At 34.3% G+C, this 10,864-nt stretch overlaps 2 protein-coding genes across 2 annotated transcripts; both read right to left on the bottom strand.

The window, feature by feature from the left end:
- Positions 1-219: 219 nt before the first annotated feature.
- Positions 220-1,070, bottom strand: LOC127093355 (lipid transfer protein EARLI 1-like). Its single transcript, XM_051032272.1, has one exon. The coding sequence runs from the start codon at positions 1,032-1,034 to the stop codon at positions 543-545; it is 492 nt and encodes a 163-aa protein (XP_050888229.1). The 5' UTR covers positions 1,035-1,070; the 3' UTR covers positions 220-542.
- An 8,768-nt stretch (positions 1,071-9,838) lies between these two features.
- LOC127093812 (uncharacterized) lies at positions 9,839-10,522 on the bottom strand. The gene is made up of 2 exons (XM_051032713.1): positions 10,300-10,522; positions 9,839-10,041 (listed from the first exon to the last, which is right to left on the bottom strand). Exons 1-2 carry the CDS (start codon positions 10,520-10,522, stop codon positions 9,839-9,841), a joined length of 426 nt encoding a protein of 141 aa, XP_050888670.1.
- Positions 10,523-10,864: the final 342 nt, after the last annotated feature.

Here is a 10,864-nt window from a genome sequence, read left to right as displayed (position 1 = left end):
AGGCCCTAATAACTGGTTCTTTTGAAGGATGGTGTTTTTTTTTCTTTCTAATTTTGCTTAATTGCCAACTTTTTTCTAGTTGCATAAATATTTTTGTTTTTGTATGCGACTTCATTGTAGTTTCTATTTCTGTTCTCATATGATGATTAGCTCAGTACTTCTTGTTCATGTGTGATCCACATAAAGTTCAATAAATTCCAAACGCTTGGTTTAACAATGATACAATTGAGTTTTACATATCCAATAAACACAAAAACTTACAATAAAGCATTCATTGCAAAAATTAATAAAAGTTCACGAAAATATATTAAAATTGAAAAGAACAAAGTTGGTGAATAAGGAAAACACCCTTACCCCATTATTGAAATGACATACAATACATTTGGATTAATGATAATTTAGCAGAATCACGATGTTACCGTGATTCTGTTAAACTCATAGTGGTTCCAATTATTAACATAAACAATAACTAAAATAAAAACAATCGTGAAAATAGTAGTAGCATGAGTACTTTGTATGGCTTGAACCTATAACATGAAAATCTAAGAAGAGCATTGGAAACCAGAAGGAACAGATTTTTGACAAGCACTAAGTAGGAGACTGAGTGTGATAGGAACATTCAAGTTGATACCAACAACATTAGCCTTAATTGCAGTACAAAGGCAAATTGCTGCATCCAAATCAGCCAAACCTTGAATCAATGCACAACACTTGCTTGAAGCAGGACTTCCGACAACAACATTAACAAGTCCAAGAAGATTAGCACAAACACCTAGCTTTAATGTGTCCTTAGGACATTTTTGTGATGTTGAAGGAGTAGGAGGACTAGCCGTAGGCGTTGTTGTTGAAGGAGGTGGAGTACCAGTGGTAGGTGTTGTTGATGGAGTAGGAGGAGGACTGGCCTTAGGTGTTGTTGAAGATGGTGGAGGACTAGGTTTAGGTTTTGGATTGCATGATTCACAAGCATGTGAGAATATGGAATAAGAAAGAAGAGAAAGCAATATAATGAGTGCACTATGCTTGTTGAAAGCCATCGTTAAAAAAATGTATACTAATGTTTGTTGTGTTGTTTTTTGATGTTGAATTATGGGATGAGAAGTAAAGGAGAGAATTGGGTCATATTTATAGGAAAAGAAATTTTTGGTTTCATATTTTAGTTAGTAGTGACTAGTACTTTAGTAAGAGATATATGTTCATACTTGTAAACATACAGTTTTTATTTCATATATGGGACACCTGGTTAATCATTTCTAAATCATATTTAAAAATGTGATTTATCCAATTAAACAAATAGTTAGTTAATTTACATTGTAAAATATACTTATTTTGTATAGTTAAATTAACTATAAATGGTATTTTAATTTCAACTTGTGCAATTGTATAAATTGTATTTGAATTGCAATTGTTCAATCCTGATATGCCTAGAGATTTTTTTTTGAAAATTTTAATTATTTAATTATTAATTTTTTTAAATTAACTAAAATGATTAATTATTATTTCTTTTTTAAAAAAATATTAAAAATTATTTTGATTTTTATAAAGATAATCATTTATAATATTATAAATAATAATTAATATTTTATAATTTTTTTATTCTAATCATCAATTTCATCTAACTAAAAATAATTTTATTCTATCATAACCATCACTGCGACATCTAAAAAAAACAAAGGAGACCAAAAAAATTATGATATATAAGACCATAAAACTGAGTTTTAAAATAGGAGGTTAAAAGATCAAAAATATCAAAATAAGAAGACCAAAAAGTGTATTTTAATCAAAAGAAAATGATGGAGTGGAAAAATTGAAGAATTTGAGTGAAAGAAATTTTGAGAATTCATTTTTATTCTTAATACAAAATACCTCTAATATGAGAAACTCAAAAATTATATTAGAGGAAGAATCTATAAGGTTTTGGAGGACCAATATTAATACTTCATATGCACTATAAATGAGACTCTCTCCCTTTTAAGGTTTTTTTTCTTCGGTTGAGTATTAATCTATATTCTAAACCTGCTTAGGAGTCATTTATTAGGCTTATGGCTCTTTTCTTGATATGTATATATGAGAGAATGAGAGAGACTTGATATATATATATATATATATATATATATATATAATATATTATATATCATATATATATATATATATATATATATATATATATATATATATATATTATATATATATATATATATATATATATAGAGAGAGAGAGAGAAGGAGAGAGAGAGAGAGAGAGAGGAGAGAGAGAGAGAGAGAGAGAGAGAGAGGAGAGAGAGAGAGAGAGAGCGAGAGAGAGAGAGCAGAGAGAAGAGAGAGAGAGAGAGCAGAGAGAGAGAGGAGAAGAGAGAGAGGAGAGAGAGAGAGAGAGAGAGAGAGAAGAGAGAGAAGAGAGAGAGAGAGAGAGAGAGAGAAGAGAGAGAGAGAGAGAGAAGAGAGAAGAGAGAGAGAGAGAGAGGAGAGAGCGAGAGAGAAGAGAGTTTTTAAGCGTTGTGTATTTCTCAACTTCTCATCTCTTTTTAAGCCCGACTTCTCATCTCTTTGCTACCTTTGATGTGGTGGCTAGTTCATGGTATAACATTCTACGATGTTTGAGGTCATCAGATAGTTAACGATGTAGAAGTATGCATTAAAATCTTAAGTAATGAACCGAAGAAAATCCTATGTTGAAATTGTTAGAAATCAAAGTTGTAGAAAGCCAAAAAGCAGCTGAAATGCCGGAAAAGGACTTCAAAATTGTTGTGATGGCGGTTCAGAGTTCATCGGTAACAATGGTTTGGGATGCGGCGGTGGGTGATCGAAGTCCAGCCTTTGGTGGTCCGATCGTAGCTGGCAATGATAGAGGAGCCACGTTGGCCGATAGGTGGAACTGATGGTTGGGGTCCAGACGACAAGCGGTCTTCAAACATCAAACTTAGTCGTTTCGATTCTAAAATTCATTCATCAATAGATCATGTGTTACAATAATATAGTAATAATTAATATCAAATATGATACTAACAGATATTCTAAAATATTCTAAATTAATATAAAAGATATTATAAAATATATATAATATATATTATAAAAAAGTAATTACTGTGAGTCAGAAAAAATATAGGATGTTATTTTTTGTTGCATTTTCTAATTTAATATATAGAAGTTAATTTTTATCACTTCTAATTATATATATAATTCTTAGAATTTATTTGAAAATAATAAAGTTTTTTTTTCATTACAATTTCGATTAATTTATAGAGACGAAATCAATTTCAAATACTGCTTAATTAGTTGTTATAAAAGTTAAATCTTTTTAAAGTAGAAGAAGAAAAAAGTGGAATCAGAGTTAGAAAAAGGATAAGGGATTACATAGATATTGACAAGCTGTTTTCTTTGACAAAATACATATTTGACAGACGTGTTTTTTGGTACATATATTTGACACAAATTGTGATTGGGATATTTTCCAGGTAGTTCCCAGCCAATTACGTTCAAATTAAAAAAGTATAAACTGAGGTATAATGTTTGTCTTGTTTCATGCCAATTACTAGGTTGTTGAGATGAATTATTGAAATCAAATTAGGCAATTTTGTGAGTAACAAATGCACAAGCACACATTTGTACAATTTTTGAGTCGGCAAGGCTCAAATTTTAGTGGCTATGGCAAGGTCAAATCATGCCAGAATCCTTTAGAAGTTGAAAGATCTAAGAGTCAATGTAAATATGATTTGATAATTGAAACAGAATCAGCCGTAATTAAGCTTGGATAAGTCAGCAAGTTTGTGTAGAATAGTGTTATAAATAATTTAAATTAGAATGGTCTTAACAAGTGCCTTATCTTTATTGTTTAGTTTTTTTTTTCCGATGTTGGTGCTATCACACCTTACACATGCATAAGTTAATTGAGAGAAAAATAGAATGAGTGTTGGAGTGGAAGGGAAGAAGAGAGAGTATGAATTAGAAGAGATGATTATTATTATGGAAGAAATTATTCAAAATTACATAAGTAGTTAGTATTTATACATGTGTAGTAACTAACAAACTAACTTTGAATTAATACACAACGTGCTCTCTTAATTCAAACATCCATCAAGTGATACACATCAGAAACTGATACTTCAGACTTTGCGTCTTTAGACTCCAGTCACTCTTTAGAACCTGTTTTAGACTCCAGAGTCAGATGGTTCAGAAGCCATCAAAGTTTCAGAGGCCATGCTGCTCCATCCTTTTACTCCTTCAGAGGCTGCCGCTTCAGAGGCTAGGTTGTTCCAGCCTCTGACTCCTTCAGATGATGATGATTCAAAAGCTATAAAAGCTTTAGAGGCTAGTGATCCAAAAGCCATTTCAACTTGAATCAAATGCCACCATTCACATGTCCATCTTCAGCTTTTAAAACTGTTCTCCTTTTATAGCCTTAGTCAAGATATCAGTAATCTGGTCCTTGGTAGGACAATATCTCATTGTCAATGTTCATTTGTTCACTTGATCCCTTATGTAATGAACCTTTTTTAAATGTGCCTGAATCTTCCATGAGAGACAAAATTGACACTAACTTGAATCAGAAAATCCTATCACATCTTCTTTGCTTCTCTTTCTTCCATATGAGAAGGATACACCATGCCTCAAGATTTCCTTGATGTATTTTAGTACTCTTTTCCCAGCCAGCAGATGAGACTTCCTTGGGTCATGCATGAATCTGCTCAATAATCCTACAACAAAGTTGATATCTGGTTGACTATTGCATAAGTACCTCAATGACCCAATCATTTGCTTGTACACGGTGGTATCTACCCTTTCTTCATCATTATCTTTTTCCAGCTTCTAACCTGATTTAACAGGAGTCACAACATCATTGCAGTTCAACATGTTGAATCTTTTCAGCAAGTCAATAACATACTTTGTTTGATGCAAGATTATTCCACCTTCTTTGTAAAGAAACTCTATGCCAAGGAAGTATGGCAAGTTACACATATCTAACATTTCAAATTCTGACTTCATTGTACTCTTGAGATCTTCAATTTTTAGTTTAGATTCTCCTGTTATCAAGAGGTCATCCATAAATAAACATACCAGCAATAGTATTTCACAATGCTTATATTTTAAATACACACCATACTCAACAAAACATCTTTTAAAACAATAGCTGATGAAGAAAACATCAATTCTCCTGTTCTAGACTCTCGATGCCTGCTTTAAACCATACAAAGCCTTGTATATTCTACACACCATATGCTATTTTCCCTTTACTTCAAAGCCTAGAGGTTGAGACACATATACCTCTTCATCAAGAGGATCATTTAGGAAGGCTGATTTTACACCCATGTATGACATAGTCCATCTTCTACTGCAAGCTAATGCCAATATAAGTCTTATAGTCTCATGCCTTGCTACTGGTGCAAATACCTCAGAGTAATCCATACCCTGTCTTTGAAGGAAACCCCTTGCTACAAGTCTTGCTTTGTACTTCACTATTGTTCCTTATGGACTGATCTTTACTTTGAAAATCCACTTCATATCAGTTAACCTCTTCCTTTCTGTTGGTTGAGTCAGTTTCCATGTGCCACATGATAATTCAGTGGTTCTGCACCTACTAACATTGTCAAGTGTATTATTTCTCCTTTCTTATCCAATGTATTGTCAGACTGTTTACCTTGAAACTTAGTAAGCAAACCAAGTTTTAATTTACTTAAGAGATTAAAGTCAAAAAATCCCGAGACATATTTTGTGTGAATCATGAATTTTGAGTAATTCGACATAAGTGTCGAAATGTATGGTTTTGAAAACAATAACTAAAATCGGAACAAAGTTTAAAGGTGATGATGACTAAAATGTAAATGAAAATCTAAATACATATGAAAAATAAAGACTAAATATAGAAATGATTGAAGGTGTTATACCCTAAGAAAACATTGTGATATACCCTAATAAAACATTGTGAGGTTTTATACCCTAAGAAATTATGATATTTACAAAACCCTCGCTTCTTTCTTTTCTCTAATGGCGACACTTTTGCGCCAGGTGGCACTAGTACTTGACCATTTGCAACTAATAAGTCGAAAATTTCATCACATTTAGTCACATCAAAGGTATGAGTTTTCTTAGGGAATTTATCATTTTTCTTAAGTTCAACATAGTTTTTTCCATTTGCCAATGTAAGTAGTTTAGACATATGTGAAGGGCTTGGTTTTAAATCGGCCACGTCGACCTCATTTTTCCCAGCATGGTCATATGCAACATCTGAAATCAATTCACTGCCTTCCATATCGACATAGGACACTCTCTCATTCTTACCTTTGTTTGCTCTAGCTTTCTCAGCCTTCAAACGCTCGACCTGTCGAACTCTATATGCCAAATGGGCCATGTCTCTTAAATACTAAGTATCTAACTTCTTTATAATAGAATAGTTTAATCCCCCAGTAGCCGTTTCGACAAGCTCATGTTCAGGTACCTGAGTAAGGCACCTTGTTTTAACAATAAAAAACTATTAAGGTAATCATCAATGTGTCAACAAACTTTCTCTTTACACTTGAAAATTCTTTCAGACTAATCTTCGATTGTCCCATATAGAATCATTCATGTAACCACGTAAAAGAATTTTTCGTAAGAGAACTAGGGAAGTATCTCATGCTTAAGTTTTCATTATTCGCTATATCCCCAGCCTCAGCCAAATATCAAGCAATATGTTCGACTGTAGACTCGTTAGTCTCACCAGTAAATTTGGTGAACTTGGGGACTTTCCACCCCCTTGGGAGTTCGGTTTGGAAGACGTACTCTAACATAGGAGATGTATAGTTTGGCCTCTGCAGGCCCATGCTGACACCATTTTGCGCCATTATCCTTTCGACTATGGCTGCAAGATTATTTTCTCCTAACAAATTTTCTTGTCGAACCTGGAAAACCACTTGATCAACTTCTTGGTCTCGATTTACTACCAAGACTGATGGCCACCCGTCCTTCTTAGGCCTTCCTTGTTCCTCATGGGTTATCCCCTCATTTTCAATTTTCCTGACCAATCGAGGTTGTAGGACGGGTTGAATCAGCACCGATGGAGCACCAAAAAAATCAGCAATCCGATTCATCTGAGTCACCAACTCTTGGTAACTCTAATTCATATTCTGAATCAATGGGTTAAATATGGTTCCCATTTGCTGAGTAAACGTATTAACCATATCATGGTTATTTTCATCCATTTGTTGTCTTATTGCCATCATAAAATTCATCGTAGACATTGGCATCACTTGGGAACCAAATCCCATTCCCCCTTGGGGTTGAATGGTTTGACCTGGATTGCATATGGTTGAGCCAGACTCCAACATTGGCGATTACACATTCATCGTGTTGTCAGCAAAGGTCGAAGGGTTAGTATGTAGGCTCACCATCATCGACCTTGGCATACCATAAGGTTGTTTACGTCCCGACATGGGCATTGTGAAATTGGTGGAAAAAGGTCTAAAATCCATTTTCATAATTGGTCTATGAGTCACTGGGTGACTCTGCGTTAGCGAAGGGGAAAACCATCCCTTCTTATGGATTTGATGGCATAACCGTCTTCGAAGGTATAGCCGTTGTGCTAGTAACAAAAGCAATTGGTTCAGTCGAACATCCAACAACCAACAACCGTGCCTGCCCCAATGCTATTTGATGGTTGTTCCCTACTAACGTATCTCTTCACTGAACTTCTATTTTCTCTATTGGTTATCCTACCACTCCTCAATCTCATGCACTCTTAAATATAAAGAGTTTCTCAAATGAAGAACTTTCAAAAAAGAATAATTTTGCAAAAGAAAATATAAAGTCACACAAAAAAGGTCTCACCAGGTGTGCCAATTTGTTTAACGTGAAGTTTAGTAAGGAAAACAAGTTTCAATTTACTTAAGGGATTAAACTCGAAAAAAATCCTGAGACATATTTTGTGTGAATCATGAATTTTGAGTAATTTGACATAAGTGTCGAAATGTATGCTTTTGAAAACAATAAATAAAACTGGAACACAATTTAAAGGTGATGACTAATATGTAAATGAAAATAGAAATACATATGAAAAATAAAGGCTGAATATATAAATGATTGAATTATAAAGAAAAAGATTTAATTCATAAAAGATGGAACCCATACGTAAATTCTGAAACTCTTTCTCAAAAACACAGATACTTTGAGTTGCTTAGAATTGTGTACAATTTCGGACCCCTAAAACTCAAATTTAACACTACTTATATATTATACTTAAGGTAATCGTCTACAACGATTGACTTAACACATCATGAAACGTTTTACTTCTATGCAGCCTTCGTCTTCGACAATCTTCCAGGTATATTTCAGTAACCATTTGATGTTATCCACTTACACATCATTCGATTGTGAAGATGATGTCTTAAAACTTTAAATGTTGCTAAGTCCTCTATTTCTAGTCCAACTACGACTCCAACTTTGGTGATTTTCCTTGTCGGCCATCCACGTCTGTCGAAATTCTCATGACCATTATTCATCATTTTGACTTCACTGAAATCATTATTACATGACCTTAAATGCTAGTGTCAAAAATTTGAGATAACACATACACAATTTCATAATCATTCAGCCTTGCAGGTATTTATCAGTTTCTGGTTGGTCTTGCCCACTGAGTAGAATCCACTAGACTAACTGGAGTCTTAGTTACGTCTGAATTCACTTTATCAGAATCAAAATGCATTAGAGTCTGCATTGGAACCACTCTTGTTGTTTCTCCACCTTGGTTCCAATCCCAGGTTTTTCTTCTCTAATGATTACATCTCTACTAACCACCAATTTCTCAGTAACTGGATTATATAACCTATATGCTCCAGCTGGATGGTAACCAACTAATATCATAATTCACTTTTATCTTTAATTTTGGTCCTTCTTTCATCTAGCACATGTCTATAACATAAGGATCCAAATACTTTGAGATGAGTGATGCAAGACTTTTATCTTGACCAACATTCTTCTTGCACCTGATTCTTTAAATTCTTTGTAGGACATCTATTTAGAACACAAGCAGCAGTAGACACTGCTTCACACCAAAATTTATGAGACAATGAGTTTTGTTTCAACATACTCCTAACCATTTCAACCAAGCTTCTATTCCTTATTTCATCCACACTATTGTGTTGAGGTGTGTAGGGTGGAGTTACTTCATGCAAGATGCCACTTTCATGACATAATTGCTTGAATTCATGGGAATTGTATTCCCCTTCTCCATGTGTCATGAGTATCTTGATCAGTCTTTTACTCTACTTTTCTGCCATAGCCTTAAACTTTTGAACATGGTTAAAGCTTCTCCTTTGGTCTTTACCAGGTACACCCATAAAATTCTATTGATTCATCTACAAATGAGATGAAGTACTTTCTTCCTCCACAAGAAAAAGTTTCAAAAGGACCACAAATGTCAAATGAAACTACATTCAGTACATGTTTGTCTCTCATTGATAACTTCTTCACAAAAGGTAACCTACTTTACTTCCCAAGCATGCATATGTCACATGTTATATTCGGTGTCACTATCTTAGGCAATCCTTCTACTAAATTCGTAGTATTCAACTCGCCCAAACTTCTAAAATTCAGATGCCCATACCTTTTGTGCCAAAGCCAACTTTCTTCATCAAAAATTGATGAATAGATAGTGTGATTCTGAGGCCTTCAAACTAGACTTCCAGATCCTGTTTCTGGTCAGAGTTGATTTCAGAAGCATTATTTTCTTCTTATCATATAGCTTTAGTGAGCCTCATTCCATGATTGCTGATAATCCTTTCTCTACCAGCTGGCCAATGCTCAGTAGATTACATTTCATATTAGGGACAAATAAAATATATTTTGTCAATGTTATTTTGCCTTCCTTTCTTTATATGACAATCTTTCCCATGCCTTCTGCCATTAAGCTTATGCTATCTGCCAGCTTCACACTTGTCTTCTTATTTGAGTTAATGTTAATCAGCCACCCCTTGTTTCCAATCATGTGGTTATAACAACCAGAGTCTAAGTACCAAACAGCAGAGGCTAGAGCCCCTTTAGAGGTAGTTATCATCAACATGACAAGGTCTGAATCTGAATCATATTAAACCATGTTAGCTTCATTTGCACTAGTTTTTCCCTCCCCTTTCCAAAACTAGCAATTTGAATTAAAGTGACCATACTTCTCACAATTGAAGCATTGAATCTTTCTTTTGTCTTGAAAATTTTTCTTGTTCTGAAATTGGATAGATCCCCCTCCTCCTTTAGAGGATTCAATTATTTCTTCAAACTTCTTATTCTCTGTGTTATCTGGAATGGCTTCTCTCTGGTTCTTTACTTTTTCCTACTTACACCTTCTCTTCATGTCATCAAAACCTCCCTTTCTTGAATGAGCAATCAGGGTCTGTTCAGAATCTTTATATGTCTCTCTTTGATTCAGTCTCAATTCTCTGGCTTCCAGAGATCCATGCAGATCCTCCATCTTCATTGTCTTCAGATATTTGGTTTCATCAATTATTACTACTATTATATCATATTGAGAAGTGAGACTTCGAAGTACCTTTTCAACCTTCATTTGTTATGTAAGAGTTTCTCCAGAACTCATCATCAGGTTGGTTAAATCTTGAACCCTTGTGACGAAATCGGATATCTATTCACCCTCTTTCATATGCAGCATCTCATATTGCTTTCTCAAAGATTGGGCGCGCACCGTCTTGACATTGGCATCTTCACCAGAGTATTTTTCCAGCATATCCCATGCTTCTTTCGAAGTTGCAGCATGAGCAATTTTATCAAACACCTTCGTTTTAACGCATTGGTGAATGTAAAATAGAGCCTTATGATCTTTCTTCTTGGCTTCCTTGTATGCTGCCTTCCGAGCATCTGTTGCATTTTTTGTAACCGACTGAAGCCCCTC

This window comes from Lathyrus oleraceus, chromosome 6 (genome assembly GCF_024323335.1).
Source record: "Lathyrus oleraceus cultivar Zhongwan6 chromosome 6, CAAS_Psat_ZW6_1.0, whole genome shotgun sequence".
In the NCBI taxonomy this organism is placed as follows: Eukaryota; Viridiplantae; Streptophyta; class Magnoliopsida; order Fabales; family Fabaceae; genus Lathyrus; species Lathyrus oleraceus.
Note: the sequence above shows the minus strand (reverse complement) of the source record. Positions and strands in the feature narration are given on the sequence as shown.

Bases quoted from the DNA above. Each gene is read 5' to 3' on its own strand.
- LOC127093355 (XM_051032272.1), bottom strand. From the start codon at position 1,034: ATGGCTTTCAACAAGCATAGTGCACTCATTATATTGCTTTCTCTTCTT.
- LOC127093812 (XM_051032713.1), bottom strand. From the start codon at position 10,522: ATGAAGGTTGAAAAGGTACTTCGAAGTCTCACTTCTCAATATGATATA. The intron at 10,042-10,299 runs GTAAGTAGGAAA...AATATGATTCAG, and splicing joins TGATGACATGAAGAGAAGGT to ATTCAGACCTTGTCATGTTG.